The 24,590-nt window shown below is 49.0% G+C and overlaps 10 protein-coding genes across 10 annotated transcripts; 7 read left to right on the top strand and 3 right to left on the bottom strand.

Annotated features, from left to right (window-relative positions):
• Positions 1-178: 178 nt before the first annotated feature.
• Positions 179-728, top strand: rps21 (40S ribosomal protein eS21; the record flags this gene model as incomplete). The annotated part of the gene is made up of 2 exons (XM_056676147.1): positions 179-210; positions 494-728. 2 exons carry the CDS (start codon positions 179-181, stop codon positions 726-728), a joined length of 267 nt encoding a protein of 88 aa, XP_056531147.1.
• Positions 729-1,642: 914 nt separating this feature from the next.
• Positions 1,643-3,230, bottom strand: N7500_005001 (phenylalanine--tRNA ligase subunit alpha; the record flags this gene model as incomplete). Its single annotated transcript, XM_056676146.1, has 3 exons — positions 1,643-1,736; positions 1,787-2,239; positions 2,299-3,230. 3 exons carry the CDS (start codon positions 3,228-3,230, stop codon positions 1,643-1,645), a joined length of 1,479 nt encoding a protein of 492 aa, XP_056531146.1.
• Positions 3,231-4,792: 1,562 nt separating this feature from the next.
• tcsC (putative two-component osmosensing histidine kinase (Bos1)) lies at positions 4,793-8,991 on the top strand (the record flags this gene model as incomplete). Its single annotated transcript, XM_056676145.1, has 3 exons — positions 4,793-6,697; positions 6,736-8,802; positions 8,863-8,991. The coding sequence occupies 3 exons, from the start codon at positions 4,793-4,795 to the stop codon at positions 8,887-8,889; spliced, it is 3,999 nt and encodes a 1,332-aa protein (XP_056531145.1). The 3' UTR covers positions 8,890-8,991.
• Positions 8,992-10,138: 1,147 nt separating this feature from the next.
• N7500_004999 (ribosomal eL24 family protein) lies at positions 10,139-10,778 on the bottom strand (the record flags this gene model as incomplete). The annotated part of the gene is made up of 2 exons (XM_056676144.1): positions 10,139-10,706; positions 10,774-10,778. 2 exons carry the CDS (start codon positions 10,776-10,778, stop codon positions 10,139-10,141), a joined length of 573 nt encoding a protein of 190 aa, XP_056531144.1.
• A 204-nt stretch (positions 10,779-10,982) lies between these two features.
• pam18 (putative mitochondrial DnaJ chaperone (Tim14)) lies at positions 10,983-11,462 on the top strand (the record flags this gene model as incomplete). The annotated part of the gene is made up of 4 exons (XM_056676143.1): positions 10,983-11,033; positions 11,085-11,158; positions 11,218-11,271; positions 11,324-11,462. 4 exons carry the CDS (start codon positions 10,983-10,985, stop codon positions 11,460-11,462), a joined length of 318 nt encoding a protein of 105 aa, XP_056531143.1.
• A 1,018-nt stretch (positions 11,463-12,480) lies between these two features.
• atrR (transcription factor atrR) lies at positions 12,481-15,427 on the top strand (the record flags this gene model as incomplete). The annotated part of the gene is made up of 7 exons (XM_056676142.1): positions 12,481-12,654; positions 12,678-12,835; positions 12,902-13,263; positions 13,315-13,811; positions 13,863-14,038; positions 14,100-14,663; positions 14,713-15,427. 7 exons carry the CDS (start codon positions 12,481-12,483, stop codon positions 15,425-15,427), a joined length of 2,646 nt encoding a protein of 881 aa, XP_056531142.1.
• Positions 15,428-16,015: 588 nt separating this feature from the next.
• N7500_004996 (ATP-dependent metallopeptidase FtsH/Yme1/Tma family protein) lies at positions 16,016-18,836 on the top strand (the record flags this gene model as incomplete). The annotated part of the gene is made up of 2 exons (XM_056676141.1): positions 16,016-17,984; positions 18,046-18,836. The coding sequence occupies 2 exons, from the start codon at positions 16,016-16,018 to the stop codon at positions 18,834-18,836; spliced, it is 2,760 nt and encodes a 919-aa protein (XP_056531141.1).
• An 815-nt stretch (positions 18,837-19,651) lies between these two features.
• On the top strand, positions 19,652-20,692 carry N7500_004995 (uncharacterized protein; the record flags this gene model as incomplete). Its single annotated transcript, XM_056676140.1, has 1 exon — positions 19,652-20,692. One exon carries the CDS (start codon positions 19,652-19,654, stop codon positions 20,690-20,692), a length of 1,041 nt encoding a protein of 346 aa, XP_056531140.1.
• Positions 20,693-20,901: 209 nt separating this feature from the next.
• On the bottom strand, positions 20,902-22,012 carry N7500_004994 (DUF1295 domain protein; the record flags this gene model as incomplete). Its single annotated transcript, XM_056676139.1, has 2 exons — positions 20,902-21,588; positions 21,644-22,012. 2 exons carry the CDS (start codon positions 22,010-22,012, stop codon positions 20,902-20,904), a joined length of 1,056 nt encoding a protein of 351 aa, XP_056531139.1.
• Positions 22,013-22,286: 274 nt separating this feature from the next.
• N7500_004993 (DNA topoisomerase 3) lies at positions 22,287-24,475 on the top strand (the record flags this gene model as incomplete). The annotated part of the gene is made up of 6 exons (XM_056676138.1): positions 22,287-22,373; positions 22,424-22,624; positions 22,676-22,854; positions 22,906-23,446; positions 23,500-23,636; positions 23,686-24,475. The coding sequence occupies 6 exons, from the start codon at positions 22,287-22,289 to the stop codon at positions 24,473-24,475; spliced, it is 1,935 nt and encodes a 644-aa protein (XP_056531138.1).
• Positions 24,476-24,590: the final 115 nt, after the last annotated feature.

Here is a 24,590-nt window from a genome sequence, read left to right as displayed (position 1 = left end):
CTCCTGTATGGTTCCCATTAAAGCCACGCTTGCCCCACTTTGGCCACGCCAGCCCTCGACAAAGGGTCACATGACCCACACAAATGATTTGAGGTCTTCAATTTAATGTGCGGCAGAAAAACCCTCCACCTCCAACCTCACCGTCGCCCGTCAAAACCTCAACACCAAACCCGCCAAAATGGAGAACGACAAGGGAGAGATCGTCGATCTGTACGTGTCATGGATTTCACACCCGTTCCCACAGTCCCAATATACCCTATGCCCTGTCTCTGCGTGGTCGCAAACAATCAGCAATCCCGCCTTGATCCCAAGCCTAAGAAATGGACCCGGTGTGATCGGAGAGTGCGAGGATTGAAAGAATAAAGCGTTCAGCGCTGTGTGATTGCGATTGTTGGAGAGCCACCAGAAAAACCAGGGCATAACATGGTGTTGGAGGGGAACATATTCGCTCGCAAAAAAACACAGACAACTAACATGACCTCTCTCCTAACAGCTACGTGCCCCGCAAGTGCAGCGCCACCAACCGCATCATCAAGGCCAACGACCACGCCTCTGTCCAGCTCTCTGTCGGCAAGGTTGACGAGAACGGCCGCTACACCGGCGAGAACCAGACCTACGCTCTTTGCGGTTTCATCCGTGCCCGTGGCGAGAGCGACGACTCCTTCAACCGCCTTGCCCAGCGTGACGGTTACCTCAAGAACGTCTGGACCGCCGCCAGCCAGCGTTAAATTATCCTCAGCAATGTGGACTTTTTTACCGGGTGGTGTTGACGGGTTGATTTGATGGTACGTTGTGGTCATCTACATATATTTTGCATGTTCATGTTCAATTGAGCTAATTTGATGTATAGGAACCGTGGCTTGATGGTCCGTGTTCGGGGAGTTGGTTTCAAGACCAAAAAAAGGACGTAAGGGATATAGATATGTTCCTTGGTTCATTTTTTTTCTTTTTCTCCTCTGAGAAACTCCTGTTTTCCTACCTATCTCTCGAAATGAATGGAATATCGACGACTTAATGGGTCAGGTCTTTTTCTCTACGAATCCCGCCTGTTCTCTTTCTGTGATAGACTCCCACCCAACCTCATGAAGCACAAGCCAAAAAAAAGCAATGCCAAAAAATCGAAACGATATCCCTTTCTTATATCCCTTAGTCTCTGCCTGCTTCCTTTCCTCTATATTTATTTTTCTGCTCGGCATATAAAGACCTCCTCGTTCTTTGTAGACCCGAAAACCAGACTGGCTCGCTGGTCTTGGTCTTCAGTGTCTCCATCCCCATGAGTGAGGAGGTAGAAATACTTTCCATTGCCGAAGATCATGCTTCCGAGCTCTCGCCTGCTGAAGAGCCACTGTTGCAGAGATCCATGCGCTGGGGCACAGATACGGGCGGGACATCCATTGTAGATACGCGCTAGTTGAATATCATTTATGAAAATGTTTGATACTCTGTTTTCTTAATTGTATCTGTACTGACTGACTACATATATACGCCGGGGCCTTTGTCAAGTATTTTATTCACATCCTGTCCATTGTTGATATGTAATACGTTTCCTTCCACATAAACTCGTGATTACAAGCAAGAAGAGCCCACAAGCAAGACACAACTAACAAGCACGTTCTTTTTTTCTCTATGAGTATTTCGCTGTTTAATCCTTATCGAGACGGACGGCCGGATTGGTCTCAATGAAGTTCAAATCAACCTTGTGACCGAGGAGTTCACGGATGTTGCTGACGGCGTACCTGACAAGCTTATTAGTAAATGAAAATGAATGGTGGCTGATGCAACTTACTTGATCATAGTGGGTCTCTCCAGACTCAATCCCCATCCGTAGACTCTCAGGTCCTTAGGCAGACCCATAGCCTCCAGCATCTCTGGTCGGAACATGCCACTGTTACCGATCTCAACCCACTTGCCGAGACCATCGTGGTAGCCGAAGATTTCCATACTGGGCTCGGTATAGGGGTTGTAGGCAGGCTTGAAGCGCAGCTTGTGGATGCCCATCTTGGCGAAGAAGACTTCCATGAATCCAATCAGACCACCGAGTGTCAGACCGAAGTCAGCAATGACACCCTCGACCTGGTGGAATTCTGCCAGATGGGTAGCATCGACGGACTCATTTCGGAAGACACGATCGATACTGAAGAAGCGAGCCGGCCGAGGGTTGGCAGCCAGCTTGTGCAGCATGTAGGTCGAGATGGAAGTGGTGTGAGTGCGGAGGACCAGGCGGAGCGACTCATCCGCGCTCCAGGGGTAACGGTAGCCAATGGAGCCGAACTTTCCGTGCTCGTGAACCTCACGGACGTTGTCCCAGTATTTTTGGAAGTCGAGGGGCTTCTCGGACTTGTTTTGAGCTCGGACGTGGGGGTCATTGGGGGATCCTCACGAGGAGGGTCTGCCACAGCAGGGTCGGAGATGTAGAAAGTATCCTGGAGATCACGGGCGGGGTGTTGCTGGGGCACGAACAGGGCGTCGAAGTTCCAGAAGCCGGTCTCGACGAAGCGGTTGGTCGGCATCTCCTCGAAGCCCATGTCGAAGAAGATGTTGCGGAACTCTTGGCGGACCTTGTTCAGCGGGTGAAGGGCACCAGCTGGAGTCGGAGCACCCTTAGCATTGAAGTTGTAGGGCTTGAGATGCGCCGTCTTCCACGAGCCATTGGCGATCATCTCCGGGGTGAGGTCGGTCTGCTCCTTGACGAATTCTCGGGCATACTTGGGACCCTTGCTGATCTTGAAAGAAATCTCCTTTGCCAGACCCACCAACTTTCTCCGCTTGAGGTCAAGCATGGCCTTTTTATCGCCTAGAGACTTTGTTTTTTGAACCTCAAGCAGCTGCTGTTGCGTCTCGTCGACAATGGAGTCTGTGGATGCCCGCAGCAAATCCTTATCCTTCTTAATCCAACCACGCTTGAAAGCGTTTCCTTGGCCAACTTTGGCGTTCTCCTTGCCCACAATTCCTGGCAAGTCGGAGATCTTCAATCCATCCATGGCAGCAAGCACCACGGCGAAGACCTTGGCCTCGTGACTGCCATTGGCAGCAATCTCCTGGCCCTCGGCAGTGAGGGTAACAATTTCCTTCTCTAGGGTTTCATATTGGACCATCTGTCGCGAATCAAGACGGTCGAGCGCACTCTTAACGTTCAATGAGGGGGTGGAGGGGAAGGCTTCGCTGGAAAGGATGGGCGCATCGGACGCGGACAGGGCGCCCAAAATCTCGTTTGTCAAGTCGGACGCCATGGCTGCAGCCTTCTCCTGCAGAGACAATTTTTGACGGGTGTTTTGAAGGGCGTTCTTTTGATCGGACAATATTTCGCAGAATTATGACTCTGCGGGATTCCCAAAAGATAATACGGCAGCACACACCGACCACTTCCGCTATTTTACCCCCGCCATTTGATTGTCGACCGTTGACCAGTTGACTTGTAGGCGAGGTAGGCTAGGAGAGAAAATTACACGTAAAACGCTGTGTGTTCTGGTATGTATCTTGCCTGAACTTCATCTCTGTAAATACGTCGTTTCTACTCTCTCTTTCTCTTTTTTATTTATTTTTATTTTTACTTTTTTTCAAAATACCCTGTAGGGTCACTAATAGTCAACCAGGTACCATCTCAAGTCGAACATCTTCATGTTTTCGCACGAGGTTCTTATGTGACCAATAAACGTTACGAAATACCCAGATCAACGAAAGACGCCAAGCTCGACGGCTCAGCCACCAAAAAAAGACGCAAATTGCGATGAAAATCAAACTATGGATCTGAGGCCCGTGGCAGAGACCCTAACGAAGAGACATCGTTGATTTCTGATAGGCTCGCACTAACTGCAACTGGATCCCGCGTAGCCAATTGTTTAGAACTCGGTTTCGCCTATCTTTCCCTCTGAGAAGAAGGGCTGATGCTATACCAAAGGATATGGATTTAGACTATCGAGAAGTCCAAACGAACCGGAGCCACCTTGTGATCGACACTAGCCCCAGAGTCGATCACTTCATATGAAACGTATTCCGTACTCCGTATGTATACCTCCCAAGATACTTGGATGCATACCTAGGTACAACATTGCAGATACATTGTTAGTAGTCTGGATAAAGTATACTTGGTACCTAGGGTACCTAGGCATATATTCCCTATGATAGATCAAGTCCGTGCGCCTTATGCAGTCACCTGGGCATTCTGTAAATGTGCAGAAAGATACCCAATTTTTTTCCCCCAATTTTTCCTCATTTGATTCTCTCTTAATTTTTTTCATCTGTTCAGAGGCGATTTATAAATTCTACCTAAAAGGTAAGACATAAGTTGAAAAAAAAAAAAAAAAAAAAAAAAAAAAAAGGCGGCATATCACCGCCCCTTTCGAAATCTCTTTCCCACCCCCCTTCCAAATCCTCTTCTTTCTCATCTTCGGATCTCCTTTTTTTTTCTTTCCTTTTTTTGATTAAGAAAAACCTTCGATTATCTTTTTCCCCCGGGTTTCTGAAGTTCGTCTTCTCCTTCGATCCCCGCAGAGCCCATAGTGGTGGATTACATAACAGGGCGCGTTCTCCAGGAACCTATTTTCCCCCTTCCCGACTCTCCATATTTCCTTTCATATTTATTCCCGGTTGATTCGGGTTGTTCTTGTCTTTTTATTTGGATTTCCCCATGTCGCCTTAATTAGACTATACCTCTGTCATCCTGTCAGGATCCAGACTTGCCAGTGAGTGATACTATCTCCGAATTCTACACCCTATCTCATATTCTCACCCGGGGAGTGGCCGGTACTATATGTATTTTTAGGTTAGTTGATACTAACTTATGTAGGCCACAATGGCTAGCGCGGACGAGACTCTCGCGGCCGCGACTGCCTTGCTCCAGAATTTGGCAAGAGACGAATCTGTCCCCGGTTCCTCTTCGCCCCCATTTGATTTTCAACTATCCAACGGCACCAAGTCGGCCAAACTTCCTGGAGAAAACAGTCCCACCAAGGCAGCCTTCGAAGCCGAGCTTGAGGCCCTAGTGCGCCGTGTGCACCATCTGGAATTCCAAGCTGTCAGTCACCACAATTTCCAACAGCAGACGGATCCCCAACAGACCACCCCGTCTGCTGAAGAAACCAGCGAGAGGAATTTCTTGAGGACATTTGGGCTCTCTCGCTTGTCGTCCGGTCAAGATTCTGACTCTCTGTCACAGCAGCAAAAAGCGATACCAGTTCCCGCGGCCGACGAACCACCCCTGGGAGAAATTGACGACGAATCCGATGAAGAAGATGATAATGGCACCCGTGTCGTGCGGGAGGAGGATATTAGCTTCCTCCGCAATCATGTACAAAAACAGGCCGAAGAGATAAGCAGCCAAAAGGATATTATCGCTCAGGTTCGCGACGAGTTGCAAAAACAGGAAGAGCACACTCGACGTGCTCTTACCAAGGTTGAAAATGAGGATGTCGTTCTTCTCGAGCGCGAGTTGCGCAAGCATCAACAGGCCAACGAGGCCTTCCAGAAAGCTTTGCGTGAAATCGGTGGCATTATCACTCAAGTCGCCAACGGTGATCTGTCCATGAAAGTTCAAATTCACCCGCTGGAAATGGACCCCGAAATCGCCACTTTCAAACGAACAATCAACACTATGATGGATCAACTGCAAGTCTTTGGTAGCGAAGTCTCTCGTGTCGCGCGCGAAGTCGGCACTGAAGGAATACTCGGTGGTCAAGCTCAGATCACTGGCGTCCATGGTATCTGGAAAGAGCTTACGGAGAATGTCAACATTATGGCCAAGAACTTGACGGATCAAGTGCGAGAAATTGCCGCCGTGACTACCGCTGTCGCTCACGGTGATCTTAGTCAGAAGATTGAAAGCCGAGCCCAAGGTGAAATTCTGGAGTTGCAACAGACTATCAACACCATGGTAGACCAACTCCGAACGTTTGCAACAGAAGTTACTCGAGTCGCGCGTGATGTCGGCACGGAAGGTGTACTGGGAGGACAAGCTCAGATCGAGGGCGTCCAGGGCATGTGGAACGAACTCACGGTCAATGTCAATGCTATGGCCAACAACCTCACCACCCAAGTGCGAGATATTGCTACCGTCACAAAGGCCGTTGCCAAGGGCGATCTCACACAGAAGGTCCAGGCTAACTGTAAGGGAGAAATTGCAGAGTTGAAGAACATTATCAATTCCATGGTGGACCAACTACGACAATTCGCACAAGAAGTCACGAAAATCGCCAAGGAAGTCGGTACTGATGGTGTTCTTGGAGGCCAAGCCACCGTGAATGATGTCGAAGGAACGTGGAAGGATTTGACAGAGAATGTCAACCGCATGGCCAACAACCTGACCACGCAGGTGCGTGAGATTGCGGACGTCACCACTGCAGTCGCCAAAGGTGATTTAACCAAAAAGGTTACTGCCAACGTACAAGGAGAAATCCTCGACCTTAAGAGTACCATCAATGGCATGGTGGATCGTCTCAACACTTTTGCTTTTGAAGTCAGTAAAGTGGCTCGTGAGGTCGGCACGGATGGTACTCTTGGTGGTCAAGCCAAGGTGGACAACGTAGAAGGAAAATGGAAGGACCTGACGGACAATGTGAACACCATGGCACAAAACCTGACATCTCAGGTCCGAAGTATATCCGATGTCACACAAGCTATTGCCAAGGGAGACTTGAGCAAAAAGATCGAAGTGCATGCTCAGGGAGAGATTCTCACGCTCAAAGTCACCATCAACCACATGGTGGGTCGACTGGCTAAATTCGCTACTGAGCTAAAAAGGTCGCCCGAGATGTCGGTGTTGATGGCAAGATGGGTGGTCAAGCCAACGTGGAGGGTATTGCGGGTACTTGGAAGGAAATTACCGAGGACGTGAACACCATGGCCGAGAATCTGACATCACAAGTCCGCGCTTTCGGCGAAATTACCGATGCCGCCACTGACGGTGACTTCACAAAGCTGATCACAGTCAACGCGTCTGGTGAAATGGACGAGCTGAAGCGGAAGATCAACAAGATGGTTTCCAACCTTCGGGACAGTATTCAGCGAAACACCGCGGCTAGGGAGGCCGCCGAACTCGCCAATCGTACCAAGTCAGAGTTTTTGGCCAACATGTCGCATGAGATCAGAACGCCAATGAACGGTATCATTGGAATGACCCAGTTGACATTGGACACGGATGATCTCAAGCCATACACACGAGAAATGTTGAACGTCGTACACAACTTGGCGAACAGTCTGTTGACCATCATCGACGACATTCTGGATATCTCCAAGATTGAAGCCAACCGCATGGTTATTGAGAGCATTCCATTCACCGTCAGAGGTACTGTTTTCAATGCCCTGAAGACTTTGGCCGTCAAGGCCAATGAGAAGTTCTTGAGTTTGACCTACCAAGTTGACAACACCGTTCCTGATTATGTCATTGGTGATCCATTCCGCCTTCGCCAGATCATTCTCAATCTTGTTGGAAACGCTATCAAGTTCACTGAGCATGGTGAGGTTAAGCTCACCATTCGAAAGTCGGACAGAGAGCAATGCACGACTAACGAATATGCGTTTGAATTCTCCGTGTCTGATACGGGTATTGGAATCGAAGAGGATAAGCTTGATCTCATTTTCGACACCTTCCAACAAGCTGATGGCTCAACCACCCGCAGATTTGGTGGCACTGGGCTGGGATTGTCGATTTCCAAGCGCCTTGTAAACTTGATGGGCGGTGACGTTTGGGTTACTTCCGAATATGGACATGGAAGTACTTTCCACTTCACCTGCGTAGTGAAACTCGCAGACCAGTCTTTGAGCGTCATTGCCAATCAGCTCTTGCCGTACAAGAACCACCGGGTGTTGTTCATCGACAAGGGTCAAAACGGTGCTCAAGCTACCAACGTGATGAAGATGTTGAAGAAGATTGACCTAGAGCCGTTGGTTGTGCGGAACGAGGAACACGTTCCTCCGCCTGAGATCCAGGATCCTTCTGGCAAGGAATCAGGCCATGCCTACGATGTTATCATCGTCGACTCGGTAGACACAGCCCGCGTCTTGCGGACGTTTGACGAGTTCAAGTATATTCCGATTGTTTTGGTCTGTCCTTTGGTCTGCGTGAGCTTGAAGTCGGCCTTGGACCTTGGTATCAGTTCATATATGACTACCCCGTGTCAGCCGATTGATCTTGGCAATGGCATGTTGCCGGCCTTGGAAGGCCGGTCGACGCCAATCACCACCGACAATTCACGTTCATTCGATATTCTTCTAGCTGAGGATAACGACGTGAATCAGCAACTCGCGATGAAGATTCTTCAAAAGCATAACCACAACGTGTTTGTTGTTGGTAATGGCTTGGAAGCTGTTGAGGCTGTCAAGAAACGTCGTTATGATGTTATTTTGATGGACGTTCAGATGCCAGTCATGGGTGGCTTTGAAGCCACCGGCAAGATTCGTGAGTACGAACGCGAGAGTGGGCTTCAACGGACCCCAATTATCGCGCTCACTGCCCATGCCATGTTGGGTGACCGTGAGAAGTGTATCCAGGCCCAGATGGATGAGTACTTGTCCAAGCCGCTTAAGCAAAACCAGATGATGCAAACTATCCTCAAATGTGCTACTCTCGGTGGGTCACTATTGGAGAAGAGCAAGGAGTCTAGGATTTCGAGCAGCGGGGAAATGCACCCCAACTACTCAATGTCTGAGAACCAACAGCCGCAACCACCACAACAGCGATCAAAGCAGCAGCCCTTGCCGTCACCTCGCCCGGTTGTAGATTCCCGGTCTATCACAAGCTCTGGTCCCATCACCCGAGGGAGTGTGGTCAGTCCGTTGGAAGAGAAAGAAGAGATGATCGACGAGCGGGTACGTTAGCTGTATGTTCGGATCTGGACTATCAGAACAGCCTAGCTAATTACTTTCCAGGCATTGCTACGATCCAACAGTACATGAGTTTAGCATATTTATTTTCATGCAGATGATTTCGATGCGACTATACCCTGTCTATATGAGTCTCATCTACTCTACTTTTGTCTACTTCATACCCACCTGCGTCTTTCCTCCGTCTATTATGATTCTCCGTCGTCAACCTCCACCATTGCATTCGCTTTTTTCCCCCTCATTTTCATTTCTCCTCTTGGAGATGGTGTTTTGGCGCAGTCTATGACAGGACTTGGTTTGATCTATATGGAAGGATGACTGGGGAGTTTTACCAGAGAGGCGCATTGTTCTTGCTCTATTTTTTTCTCTCTTTCCCATCTAGCCGCTCGCTTTTTTACCTGACCTCCTCAGCATCCTCTTGCCGTGAATTCTTGTATTGTATCTAGCTCTGCCACTGATCAAATCAAGTGCGGCACAAGAACACCGCTTAATTCCTTCAGGTTCTTCCCTATTTTTATTGTTCGTGCGTATTTACTCACCTCCCATCTAGCTCTTAGATCATCTGACTTCCAACTGTTTCTTACTCTATAATTTCTGGGCTATCTATTTTTAGCCTTGGAAACCCTCAAACGCTGCTTCGCGTGCTCGACTCATCTATGTTATACGTGACGAGCTCTTTTATGAGCATATGCTAGGATGTGACATCCCTTTGCTGTTGCCTGGCTGCGGCTGACCTTCTCCTGCTTTATATCTCAGTGTAATCCCTCGAGGGCCTCTTATATCGGGCATTAACCCTACGTGTTGAAGCAGGCTAGGAAGCACATATTACTCGAGTGACAACAGTAGCGACAAAAGTAGGACACGACCTCTCACACCATCTGACTAGGATCTACAAATCTGTATGCATCGAAGGCTTGAAGCTATTTTGCGGTGTATAGTAGAGGGGTTTGTAGGCTGGCTGAGAGCACATTGTTGATAGCCCTGAAGATGATGTACAAGAGGTTACAGTAGGCCTAGATAGGATATTTGTTGGGGTCGTTCTCCAAAGATCTCATTATGGTCGTTGACCACTCTGGTCACTGCACTACTGACTAGCAACCTATGTAACATTGTGGGTCGTTGTAAACACATTTTTATTAGCCTCCCAAGCAGCAAGAGGCTAACAGCCCACTGGATATGAGATAGGATGAAAAACATTGATTGCTTTTAAAACACCAAAGCATGCCCAACTCCGAAAATCTGCGTGTTGCAAGAACCGTGTCGTATCTGAAGAAGCATGAAAACAAGATTGAAAAGAAAAAATAGAGACCCAGAAGAAAATTTAGTCGATGTCCATCTGCTCCTCGACTCCGCCATCCACCAACAATTTGCTCTTCTGCTTCTGGCGGATTCTCTCCTCGCCGTGGACTCTGTTGGACACCTTGCTCTGCTCGGCCACCATGGGCAGACCCGCCTCGCGCTCCCGGAGTTCCTTCCGGATGAGGTGCTCGCCCGTGTTGACGACCTTGCGGTCCGCCTCGCGCTGGCGCTCGCGGGCGAGTTTGCCGGCCAAGCGGCGTTTTGTGAACACACGCTCGCGGCGGGTTCTGATCTCCTCGACTCTCTCCATGGCGGAGATGGTGGCAGCCATAAGGTTGCGGTCGTACTTGACGGGGACGTTTCTCTTCTTGGCGAACTGGGACAGGACAAGCGACGAGTCCACAATCATCTCCTTTCCGCGGGAAGCACGGTGAGTCTTGGTCCACTTCAGCTTGCGGGGCTGACGCTTCATCTTGAAGTTCTTGTGGCACTTGGACCGACAGAAACGGAATTGTCGGGCATCGTTGCGGACGAATGTGATGCCCTTACTCGGGAAGGCCGGGCGGGAACAGAAGTGACAAGTTTCAACACTGCGGAACAGAAGAATATTAGGATTCTGTAGAGCGAGTATGTACAAAAATCTACTGCAAAACTTACCGCATGGTTGTAGAGTGGTGTTGGTTATGTCTTCGTTGAGTCGCAAGAAACTTTTTCTGTAGCTTGGGCCTGAATGGTGGAGCAGACCACGCTAAACCCTTTTGGGGGCACCCGCGCTGACTTTTCTATCCCGACGCCTCTTCGTCTATTCCCCGGTCCAACCGACTTGATCTCATTTCGCGACATCTCAATATTCCTCGGTCTACAAAATGACTTCTGTTCTTGCTATTGGATTTGGCATTGCCACAACTGCCTTTTTGGTGAGTCAACAAGCCATTGTTCAGCCACATGGAACTAATGATTGTCTACAGGGCCGCGCTGGTCTGGTCGCCTACCGCCGCTCCAAGGGAGGATTGAACGCTGCCGGAAAGGCATTCTATAAGGGGTTCGTGGGAATTCTTGACTTTATCACTTTATGGGATTTTGACTGACGTCGTGTTATAGAGGATTCGAACCGCGCATGAACCGCCGGGAAGCCTCCCTAATTCTACAACTTGCGTATGTGCGAGCGACAAATCTTTGACATGCCAGAACTGACAATACTTCGCAGTGAACGAACTTTGACCAAGGAAAAAATTCGCAAGAACCACCGCCAGCTCATGCTGCTCAACCACCCCGATCGCGGCGGCAGTCCATACTTGGCCACCAAGATTAACGAGGCAAAGGAATTCCTCGACAAACATGCTTAAGACTTTATCAATGCGACTTTGGCCTCTCTCTCTTCTCCGGCAGTGACATTTGGGCAACGATGGAAAAGCGGAATAAGCCTCAACATTGACGAACAAGTCATCATATTTTGGGCATATAGCGTGGCGTTGGTTTGGCATTTACAAGATCGGAGGAACAGGACTGCTCTTTACGAACCCTTGTTGTATTATATGTACTGTTTTCACATATCCCTGCGAGATCGCCGCTCTTCGTTCAATGTACTTTTATTACAATCCATCTATCCGACATACAACAACCCAGCACCCCAGAACTGGCAATCCCTGGTAGCATAGCAACTCATGACACTGCCAACAGTCGCTTTTTGCGATTTTTTATCATGCACAGGCAAAGTAACAAGGTCGATCCCTGGACAATAAGAAGCACGTAGGCCCAAGGCTCAAGGTTACAAAAGCCCGTGATGGGTACGGGATCTGTCCTATCGCGTAGAAAACGCCACACACCTTCTGCACAAGATTTATTATGCTCCTCCGCATACCCCGTACAAATAATGCAAATTGCATTTGATCGGCACAGAGAGAGAGAGTGGATTGGAAGAGATGGAACGGAAGTCGATGCCCCTGTTATCCGGATCGGACGAAATCGACCGTCAAGTTCAAATCTGCTCGGCGGTCGGGTTTCGGGTGTTCCGTCATGCCACTGAATAATCTTCAAAGGTTCAAGGCAACTGTATAGCGTTTCTTCTTACAAAATTGAAATCCCATCTGGCCTTACTCTCACGTGTGGTTGAGTCATTTCTTACCTAAAGTCCCAAACTCACCTGGGCAGTGCTCAAGCCCTGTGATTTCATTGTCAACGTCCGAAAGGGTTCTATCCTTCCATGCGTCATTCATTCCTATAATCCATAGCGCACTCTTTTCTTTCCTCAGGGGGTGGAAAAATAACCTCTGCGCTGAGACGCAGCACCCCGCATTATCCTTCATCACTTATCATCGCCATTACCTCTACTCCGCGGAGTTTCCGTTGCCCCTCAGACGCAAAATGGATGGCTTGGGGGACGGCGATATGGGCTTCGACCCGCCTAATATGATGAGCCAGACACCACAGCTCTTCGGTTACGATAATTCTCAGATGCATGCAGGTCCTATGTACGATGATTCGTCTTTGGGCGCAGGAGACGAGACAAACGATGCGAAGAGACGGAGGATCGCAAGAGTGAGGATCATTACCCGTTACAGTTATCCAGCATACGTCTAATGAGCGAACAGGCGTGCGATATGTGTCGGAAGAAGAAGATTAAATGCGATGGAAAAATGCCAAAATGCTCACACTGCATTAACTACAAAACGGAATGCATCTTCACACAAGTGGAGAAGAAGCGGAACCCTCCTAAAGGGTATGTATACTTGTATACTTCATTACGTATAAGGCTCTATATCTGACTCGGTTGTTTGTTGCATAGAGCGAAATACATCGAAGGCCTCGAAAACCGACTGGGACGGATGGAGTCGTTGCTGCGTTTGTCGGGTCTTTTGTCAGAAGAAGATGGCGGCAAGACAGATCTTGGAACATTGGAGAAGCGGCTAGCGGATCGAACGAATGCGCTGAACGCAGCGAAAAGCTCCAACAAGTTCATGGCTCAAGCAGCCACAGCCCAACAAGCCCCGAGCTCCCACCAAACCACACCTCGTATGGACTCCATCTCCAGCCCTCAGACAGCCGCTACATCACCGGAGTCGCAAAAGTCGGAGACTGAGGTCGAGGCGCTGTCGGACATGATGTGCTCTTTGGTGACCAACAACTGCGGGGAGACTCGGTATATTGGTAGGCTTTGTTCCGCAACTGTTTAGAGCAGGTTTGCTAACATTTTCCCAGGATCCTCATCTGGATTTTCCATATTCTCCCCCAAGGGCATTCAATGGGTCAATGAAAAAACAGGCGATACATCCTTCCAGGACATGATCTCGTCAGCATATGTCGATGACAATAAATGGATGTATTGGAAACCCGAGATCTTCAGCGATATTTTCGCAAGGCGCGTTTTCAAGCCTCTCCCGCCCAAGGAAGAAGCTCTTTCTCTATTCAAGGACTTTTTCGAAAACTTCAATTGTGTGTTCCCGCTGTTCCACGAAGCGACATTCATGCACTTGGTGGAGCGGCAATACTCGCGTGATCCCTACGAGGGCTCAGGCTGGTGGGCAAGTATAAATGTTGTCTTGGCGATCTCTCACAGGCTGCGGGTTATGAGCAACCTGGTGCCACACGAAGAAGATAAAAAAGCTTGGCTGTATTTGAAGAACGCCATGGGAGTTCTGACCGAGCTCACAATGCGTAACACTGATCTACTGAGTGTGCAAGCGCTATTGGGAATGGTAATGTGTCCTACTCGGCTTTCGGTGGCTTTGTCTAACGTACTATTATAGTCACTATTTCTTCAAGGAACCCCCAACCCACAACCTGCTTTCTTCCTAGTCGCCGCGGCCATTCGACTTTCCCACAGCATTGGTCTACACAAACGCGGTTCTGGCTTTGGCCTCAACGTGGTTGAAGTTGAGCAGCGGAAGAGAGTATTCTGGATAGCCTATCTTCTCGACAAAGAGTATGACCCCTATATTCGAGACACCCGAATGCGTCTATCTCAAGTACTGACCCATTTTCAGCATCTGTCTACGCTCTGGTCGACCACCTGTACAAGATGACGATGATATGAACGTCGAGCTACCAAGCGAAGATCCACCAGACAATGTTGGAAATGTGCCATTATCTGATGGTAGGAGCAAGTTCAACCTATTCCGCTCATTGTGTGAATTTGCAACTATTGAAAGCAGAGTATACAAGCGACTTTATTCTGCCAAAGCATCGAAGCAATCAGACGGTGAACTGCTCAATACAATCGGTGAGCTTGACAAGGAGTTGGAAGACTGGAAAGACAGCATTCCTATCGAATTCCGCCCTGAACATGAAATCCAAGCTACCCACACTCCCCTCATTATCCACATGGTTGTTCTACATTTTGCGTACTACAATTGCTTGACAACCATACATCGGATGTCAGTTCATCACGGGTATTGGACAAGCCGCCTGTCCAATTATGCCATACAGGGGCTGAATGCACGACCCTTGAACCCAAGGGTATTCTTGTCGGCGGTTTTGTGCGTCACTGCTGCCAGAGCATCGATTAATTTGATCAAGTATATTCCGCAAGGAGACTTTGCTTGTGTTTGGTACGTTTCAGAGTATTGTGGAATAAAACAGCTGCTAATTTGACATCAGGCTAATTCTCTACTACCCGGTGTCTGCCCTCGTAACACTTTTCGCCAACATCCTTCAGAACCCCAACGATGTTCGTGCTCGGTCCGATGTTAAATTAATGGGCGTGGTAGTCACTTTCCTGTCTACCCTAGTCTCCGACGAATCCAATGGCAGCATCAAGCGTATGTTAGGTCTTTGCGGTGAATTTGAAAGAATTGCCAAGGTGGTTTTGGATAAAACCGAAAAAGAGTCTCAGTCGCGGAAGAAACGCAAGAATGCCGAAGCAGAAGACTCTGCAGATGCAACTGAAGGACATCCGGCAACTGCGCCCTCCGCCAAACGTACACAAGCACCACCCACCTCCACACCTTTCTCTCCCTCCATGTTTACCAATCCTACGGCTACAGCCCCCTCCAGCACAGAAGGGCCATTCCCAGGGTCCATAATACCACCGACAAGTGGCATCCCTGCTGACCTTCCAAGTAATATCCATGCCATGCCTGGCATTGGGCAGGAGTTCTCAGACATGCTGAGTCCTGATCAAATAGGTACTGTTGGATTCTCCGACCAACACTCATTCAGTGCCAGCCCCGGCATGGCACCATTCCAGCAGCCATTTGTCCCACAAGATCTCTGGCAGATGCCAATGACAATTGAGTGGGATTGGGCGGATATGTCCACCAATTTCCCTCCATTTGACGGAGCTGGTCCGGGCGGGCCGCTGTCCGGGCAGTGACCATGACTGCATGATGAACCAAAGTTATCTTCATCTACCTTGTTATATCGATCCTTTCGGTGGAATAACTATTTTCGGTGTTATATCTCTACACCACACCATTTCCACACCTTTTGTATATTGATGCGCCCCTCTTCTTATTTCGAAACCACGCAGAGGTCTATGGAGGGACCAGGAGAACTGTGGGTTTTCATTACGCAGCGAATGGCGCAAAGGTGGGCCATATTTATAGGGATAAATATGTACAGACAGGTCTCCAATCAAATTCAAAATAATATTAGACAATCTTATCTTAGATCGGAAGTAATAAAGAACGGCTTTGAAGAAGCTCACGGCTTTAAGCTATTTCCATCCGGCACCTGGGCATGCGCTTCCGATGACTCAGCCGGATCGGCGAAAATTTAGAACCGACTGGAACCACACGGCGTCACCTCGGACTTGGATGTCCCAGAGCCTCTCAACTTCCAGCTCAATTTCCCCTCCTCGCGTCTAATCTTGATGGACTGTGATATCATCTGTTACATCTGAACTCGATTGATCACCTTCTACCCCCGCCCTCGAAGCCCTCGGGGCTCCCATTCCTCGACCATGGCTACCTTGCTCCGACGGCCAGGCAATCTCGCTCGCTACTCGAGGACAATCGCGGAATCGACCCGTCGCACGGGGCTGGCTTCCGTGCGTTTGCGACCATCAAGACTCTCATCTCTGATTCTATCGAGCCGCGCTAGAACCTACGCCACGCAAGGTCCGACACCCCCCGACGACAATAGCCGGAACAATGATCACCAAACAGATAAACCAAAGTCAGCTTTGACTGAAGCTGAACTGGAACGTGTGGACGAATGGCTGGAAGGTATGGATCCGGTGGGCCGTAAGCAGATCCGAAACCACCTCATGAGCAATGGGATTCCACCAGAAGTCAGGAAGTACCTCGACCGTAATCAGCCAACCACGTTGATGGATCGCATTAATATGATGCGGTTTCTGTGGCAAGCCACAACTTCCGATGTTGCATTGGAAGAGTTCCTCAAGAAATACGAGCCTGATGCCAAAGAGTTATCAAGAAAGCGCGGCATCGCAGACCTGCACAACCCCGCTGAAAAACGCAATGATATTCCCAAACGCGATGAAGAATTCAGCCTCCGCTTCAATAAGGATTCAGAGCAGGGGCAGCAGGGGCAGCAACCCTCAAAGCAGGGCGAACAGCAATCCAACTCACAACCGCCAAAAGATCCCAAGCAAGACAAGGATCCTAAGGATGAAAACAAACAAACACAAGATCCCAAGAAGGACCAACAACAACAGAAGAAGCAACAGGGCGACAAGAAGGGCAAATCCCCCCCAAACGTGGGCAAGGTCCTCGAGTTCCGCTTCGATCCCGTTTCGTTCTTCGTTACCGCTCTCGTCACATACTACGCCTACCGCAGCTTCTTCCCCGGTGATGCTGGGGGCAGAGAAATCACTTGGCAAGAATTCCGAGCAAATTACCTCGAGAAGGGGCTTGTGGAGAAATTGACCGTCTTGAACCGCACCAAGGTTCGGGTTGAGCTCAACGGCGAAGCCTCGACTCAGCCTGACTCAAATGGTCAGCCTGCCTCTTATGTCTATTTCAGTATTGGTTCTGTCGACAGCTTTGAGATGAAGATTGAAGCAGCTCAGAATGAACTGGGTATTCCATCGCATGAACGTATCCCTGTTGCCTATCATGACGAGACCCCATGGGGCGGTGTCCTGATGTCATTGGCTCCTACTCTTCTCTTCCTTGGTGGTGTCTTCTGGATGTCGCGACGTGCCGGTGGCGGCGCCGGTGGTCAAAGTGGAATCTTTGGCATCGGCAAGAGCCGTGCCAAACGCTTCAATCATGAGACCGATATTAAGACCAAGTTCGCCGACGTTGCGGGCATGGACGAAGCCAAGGTTGAAATCATGGAATTTGTTAGCTTCCTCCAGCAGCCCGAGCGGTTCGAGAAGCTAGGTGCAAAGATTCCCCGTGGTGCCATTCTCTCAGGCCCCCCTGGTACTGGTAAGACATTGCTTGCTAAGGCCACCGCCGGTGAATCTGGCGTGCCCTTCTACAGTGTCAGTGGTTCAGAGTTCGTTGAAATGTTTGTCGGTGTTGGTCCCTCTCGTGTCCGCGATCTCTTCGCCAATGCCCGGAAGAACACCCCTTGCATTATTTTCATTGATGAAATCGATGCAATTGGAAAGTCCCGAGCAAAGTCGAACGTTGGTGGTGGAAACGATGAGCGTGAAAGCACTCTCAACCAGATTCTCACTGAGATGGATGGTTTCAACACCTCGGAGCAAGTCGTTGTCCTGGCCGGTACCAACCGACCGGATGTTCTTGACAAGGCCCTCATGCGTCCCGGTCGATTCGACCGACATATCTCCATTGACCGACCTACTATGGACGGTCGTAAGCAGATTTTCCGTGTTTACTTGAAGAAGATCGTCACCGACGAGAACCTGGAGTATATGGAGGGCAGACTTGCTGCTCTGACTCCTGGTTTTGCTGGTGCTGATATCGCTAACTGCGTGAACGAGGCTGCTCTTGTTGGTAAGTTTTTATGTGTACTCTTTTCGTCGTATTGTATCAAGCTAACACTTCCTCCCTGTAGCTGCCCGCGGAAACGCAGACAAGGTTAGCATGCACCACTTCGAGCAAGCCATCGAACGAGTCGTTGGTGGATTGGAGAAGAAGTCCCTTGTCCTCTCTCCCGAAGAGAAGCGGACTGTCGCCTACCACGAGGCTGGCCACGCTATCTGCGGTTGGTACTTCAAGTGGGCTGACCCGCTGCTGAAGGTCTCGATCATTCCTCGCGGACAAGGTGCACTTGGATATGCCCAATACCTCCCGGCTGGTGGCGACACATACCTGATGAACGTCAACCAGATGATGGATCGCATGGCCATGACACTGGGTGGCCGTGTCAGCGAAGAGATCCACTTCGACAGTGTGACTAGCGGTGCTAGTGATGACTTCAACAAGGTCACTCGCATGGCTACTGCCATGGTGACTAAGTTCGGCATGTCTTCCAAGCTTGGTTACATTTACTACGAAGATGACGGACAGCAGCAACTCCACAAGCCCTTCTCCGAGGACACTGCCCGCTCCATTGATATGGAGGTGCGCCGTATCATCGACGAGGCCCACAAGCAGTGCCGCGATCTCCTGACCGAGAAGAAGAAGGAACTCGGTATTGTTGCCGAGGAGCTTCTGTCTAAGGAAGTTCTTGGACGCGACGACCTCGTCCGTCTCCTTGGCCCGCGCCCCTACCCCGAGTCTGGCGAGTTCGCCAAGTACTTTGATGGCACGGGCGGCAAGACCATTGCTCCACCGGACTTCCAGAGCCCCGAACAAACCGCTGGTAAGGATGGCCGGGATGAGACACCTATTCCTCCTTCATAGATTAGGAGACTGTGCTTCTTTGCATCCTTGCGCTTTGGTTTGGTTTTTGGTTCAGTTTCGGGAGGCATGATATCACTGTAGCCTCTCTTTTTGTATTTATCGATTGCATCTCCCGTTTCTTCTCCCCTCTCATCTTCCCTTTTAGTCTGCTCTCATCCACACCCACAACACCTTTCCCTCTTTCCTCCTCTCGTGCTCAATAAGAAGATCGTTTCCCTTTTTTTATTTTCTCTCATTTGCCCCCCCTGTCCATCTCCGTGTCCAATTGGGATCTGTACAACCTGTACCGAGTGTATAATAGGGAGTTTTATTGAAACATGTCTTAGATTGGAAGTTCATGCCTCTTATGCGTAGATACTATTGAATCGCCGTTTTAGATGCACGGAATAACATTGCATCAGACACATTTGCCAATAAGATCCAAGTCTTCTTGGGTAGCAGTGACACATCCAAGACATGCGAATGTCTTGCGCTTTATATCTTCAATTAATCCGTTTGAATTATGTCTCAAATTCCTCTAAGAAGTCGACCCAATTCAGGACTCCTTATGAAGCTGCCTATATACCCACAAAGAGACCCAACGCGAAGAGGACAAACGATTCGGTAATGAAGATGGCGTCTACATAGTTAAAAAAGCTATATGTTGTTCATGATCATACCTATGGCACTCAATCTCTTGACAATATTCTTCAACTGCCGAAGCCCTATGGTGAAGTTCATATCAGAGGAGAGCATTACAAAAACACCGAGCCACAGAACTTCGGTTAAATCGACATTTTCCTACAGCGCCAGGCTGGGATCTTGATTAATCAGAGATGCTGCCCATCCCGGCACTCCGAGGCGAAAATGGCCAGGATCTACTTAATGATGACACAAGTTCCCACAAACACGGCCCTGAAATACACGCGGAGTGGAAGAGTGATGCTCTTCGGGCGTTCGATCGTGCTTGGCATCATCCAGTAAAGAGAAAGCAACCTGGCTATTTCCAGCCCGGCAGTCCTCCGTTTTTTAGTGGTGCACCAAGCAAGACTACTGTTTTTCAAAACAGACAGACCCTTGCCCCTGGCAACTATGCTACTCCACACAGGACGGTAACACCGGAGCAGTCTCATCAACATTGGGATATGACAAGACAACGCTATCAGCTTTCGCGTGAGAAGATGTCCCGATTCTACAGCCCGGACCGTTCGAAAGAAAAGCTTCTCGGCCCTGAGAACTACAAAGATTGGGCGGACCAAATGAAGAAGAAACTTGAGCAGTGTGGCGGGTTGTGGATCACTGATATTGGTACAACATTGCCGGTATATAGCAGCTTGAGCACACAACGCATCCAGCCTAACCTGAATCTTTGGATGATGGTTTTCAGCAACGTGTCACAGCCCATACGACGAGAACTGTGTGTCCTAGGGGCATTGAATGCACATGAGGCATGGCAGTTTCTGAAGGAGACATATGGAAGAGAGGTTCCCATGAAGATGCGCTCAGTCCAAGGCCTACGTGATATCATGGGTATTAGGTATGACAAGTGCGCGTCAATGAAAGAATACATAGAGAAGATGGTGTTGTGCAGCCGAGCGATTCAATGTAACCGCGGAGGGAAAGACAATGGCCACGGAAAGAATCGCAATCACTTGAGAGGAAGGGATGAAACTAACGAATGGCTATGGTGCCAATTCATCTTGGTGAATCTTGGTCCAGAGTGGGAGTCTTGGTTGTCTGAGTTGGTGAAAAAATTCGAAGATAAAGAGAGAATGAATGCTGCCATATGCACTTTTGGAGGACTCTTTCCAATCATCGAAGCGGAACAGGCACGTCGTATACAATCGTCTCGTTACACGCCAAACCGCAGCGCATGACCATGTCTTCAGAAGTCATGTCCACAGATATCTGATGTTTCCACTTCTTTGGCAATAAGCGATAAGTGTATGGGCAAAATTAAAAATTGTGTGCATTCTTCAAAATTGATAGGTTCGAGACAAGGCTCTAGAAAAGCATATAGAATCACAGCACAAACACATTCACCCTGGTTTAGATTTCTTCGTTTGCTAATATATCGACCCACAAATTAATTGCTCTTCTTGCTGGCCTTCTTGGTCTGCTTCGCCTTGACAGACAGGCGAGGGATAAACCTCCCAACGCGAGCCTGGTAGTCGCTGTACTCAGGGTACTTGCCAGCGGTGATAGCCTCGGTTAAGCGTACGCTACCCTGGAAGATAGCAAGGTATCCCAAAGCTCCCAGACCGGCCCAGTTGAAGTAAGTCTCGGTGCGGTAGCAGGACCAAGCATACATGGTCAACCAAAAGGCCTGCTCAGCAACGAAGTTGGGGTGGCGCGACCAAGACCATAGGCCGCTGACAACAAAGCCCCGCTCAAGATCTTCGGCGGAGAACTGGTCCTTGTAGGGCTCGGGAATACGCGCGTTGGTTTGGTACTCCTTCTTAGCAGACTGGAACTTCCACTGCTGGCCGTCGGCGAAGAATTCAATAATGATGAAGAAAAACGCAGCACGAGAGAAGGCCAAGTCGGGAAGGCCAAAGACCTCGGGTCCCTGGTTGTACGCGGCGACAACAAAGATGTAGGTCGGAGCGGTGATAAGAAGGAGCAACACCGACTGAGCGATGGCAATGAATCCGAGGTTGAAGATCATGAACAAAAAGCTATTGTTCACCTTGGAACGCACGATCTGCCAGCGGTAATCTTCCGAGCCGATCGAATATCCTCCTTTGCGCCAATAGTTGAAAGTCAAGCGAGCCTATCCCAAAATTCGAGTCAGCACAAGTAGGGACGCGGAATTAAAGTCAGCTTACACTCCAAAGAACAGTGACGACAGCGATAGTATCCAAAGTCTGGGTTTGAATGCCGGACATACGAGCCCAGAGGGCGAAATGGACATTATACAGCGCAGGGAGAATGCTCCAAAACCGGTCTACTTGCGAATAGTTTCGGTTGATCTCAGCTGCAATGAAAAGCAGACCAGCCAGGACTCCACCGAAAGCAATCGCAGAGACGAAAGGGTTGGTAGCTAGGTAGACAGCTCGCAAGCTATACACATCGCTACCAGCTTCGCGCAAGCTGTCGGGCAGCCATTGCAGTTGGGACAAATAGGGGGAAACGGTGAGCTCGAATGAGGTATAATCCAAAAGGGACTCCACTCGGGGAAGTGGTAGAGATGCCATTGTTTTGCTCCGTATTCTATATCGCCAAAAGGCCACAAGAGAAAAGACAAACAAAAGCCTGGGAAGTGTTTGCTGTGGAGTTGACGGGTAGATTTACTCATTGGGAATAATTTGCCTAAAGAGGATAAGCGTATCCGAGGTATAAATGCCTCAGGCATAACATCGCGTCTCAGGCATTCGCGTCCGAGCCATTCCAGAACGAGATGTGATCGACATCAGGACATTCAAGGCCACCACCACTATGAACCCTATGTGATCTGGATTGGGGCTCATCATGGCTCGCAAGATTTTATGTGTGGCCGAGAAGCCTGCCATTGCTCGCGCAGTGGCAACTCACCTGTCGGGTGGTGCTTTTCAAACAGTGGGTTCCTTTATAAAGAATTCTGATGATTCAGCTAACGGAGAGCATAGCGTGCAATTCGTGGAAATCAATATGTGAAAAACTATGAATTTGATTTCGATTTTGGTGGTGCTTGGGGAAATTGCTCGGTCACTATGACCAGCGTAGTCGGCCATTTAACCGGTCTGGACTTTGACCGCCAGTACAAAGGCTGGATGTCCTGTCCTCCGGGGGCACTATTTGAGGCTCCTGTGCAAGAGACTGTTGATAAGGTGGGTAACTATCCAGCGGCTGCATTGACTACATGCTGACGTCTTTACTAGGACAAGCTACCAATTGCGGATAACATCCGGGATCAAGCCAAGTACTCGAAAGCCCTCTTTATTTGGACCGATTGTGATCGCGAAGGTGAGCATATTGGTTCTGAGGTCCGTAATCAGGCGAAAGCAGGAAATGCTCGGATCGAGGTTAAGCGAGCCAAGTTCAGCAACACAGAAAGCGCGTAAGTAATGTTGACTGTTTTATGTCTACTCAAACTAATCCGGGGATATAGACATGTCCGCCGTGCCGCTCTAGAGCCAGTCAATCTGGACGAATATCAGGCTAGTGCTGTAGCTGCCAGAATCGAGCTGGATCTCCGAATCGGCGCTGCATTTACCCGCCTACAAACTCTACAACTACAAACAGTGGTGGCAGCGTTGAAGGAAAAAGTAATTAGCTATGGTAAGCTATCAACTATTATGAACACAAGTAAACACATTAACGAGTTAGGATCTTGCCAATTTCCTACTTTAGGATTCGTTGTCGACCGATACTTGAGAGTCAAAAATTTCAAACCAGAAACATTTTGGGGCATCAAGGTCATACTCAACCGTGAAGCCAAGAAGGTCAACTTTCTCTGGAAGCGGGTACATTTGTTTGACCGAGCGGTTGTGACGATGATGTTAGAGCGATGTTTGATTGCGAAACAAGCCAAAGTCACGAAAGTGAACCAGAAGCCTACAAGCAAATGGCGGCCGCTGCCCTTGACTACAGTTGACCTACAAATGATGGGCAGTCGATTTCTTCGTTTAGACAGTCAGACTATCATGAAGGTGATAAACTTACTCTCATGTTGGATGATGGATGATATCTGACAATCTCGAAGGTGGCAGAAGGACTTTATACCAAGGGATTCATCAGCTATCCTAGAACTGAGACAGACCAGTTTGACAAAGCAATCGATCTGAAGAAATTGGTCGAGAAGCAATACCCCGACAGCTCATGGGGCCAATATGCTCGCGAGTAAGCTTACTGGACTTGCCTTTCATATAGAAAACTAATTTCTATCTAGACTTATTGATGGGAAGTTCAGGACCCCTCGCTCTGGCCGCCACAACGACAAGGCCCATCCACCTATTCATCCTGTCAGTTGGGTCTCGCCAAGTCAATTGAATGCCAATGAAAAGAAGGTCTATGAATTTGTCGCTCGTCGATTCCTGGCCTGCTGTTCTGATGATGCGAAGGGCCAGAGCACAGAGGTTGAGATTCAATATGGTGACGAATCCTTCCACACCAATGGTCTTATTGTGTTGGAGAAAAACTATTTGGATATATATGTCTACGACAAGTGGGAAAGCAGCCAGCAACTTCCTAAATTTGAACTAGGGGAGCTCTTTGAGCCCAGCGAGGCCAATATTTTCGAAGGCAAAACAACTGCCCCAAACTATCTGACTGAGCCCGAACTCATTGGCCTGATGGATGCCAACGGAATTGGTACAGACGCCACAATGGCGGAACATATTGCTAAAATCAAAGAACGGGAATACGTGGCCATAAACCAACGAGGCAGTGGCCGCAGCTCAGTGCAGGAATTTATTCCAACTCGCTTAGGGGTTGCCCTTGTGGAAGGGTATGACAATGTTGTTGAGGGTCTCCCTAACAGTGTGTCTCTCAGTAAGCCGTTCCTCCGCAAGGAAATGGAATTGAGCATGCTTCAGATCTGCTCAGGCACCAAAACTCGACAGGAGGTCGTCCAGCAGAGTCTAGACATGTACCGAGAAGTCTTCATTCACACACAGAGACGCATCAACATGCTGAAATCTGCCTGTCGCAAGTATCTTGTTGAAGAAAACGGCTCATGATTGTTAGTCGATTAAAAATGACTTTTATCTAAAATTAATGAAATATTCAATTGATTGTCTTCAACCCACTTGAACTTGACTAAATCTGCAATCATTCAAAGAAGATAAGAGAGGC

Source organism: Penicillium coprophilum, assembly GCF_028826855.1.
Source record: "Penicillium coprophilum strain IBT 35676 chromosome Unknown utg000004l_segment0_segment0, whole genome shotgun sequence".
Lineage (NCBI taxonomy): Eukaryota > Fungi > Ascomycota > Eurotiomycetes > Eurotiales > Aspergillaceae > Penicillium > Penicillium coprophilum.
Note: the sequence above shows the minus strand (reverse complement) of the source record. Positions and strands in the feature narration are given on the sequence as shown.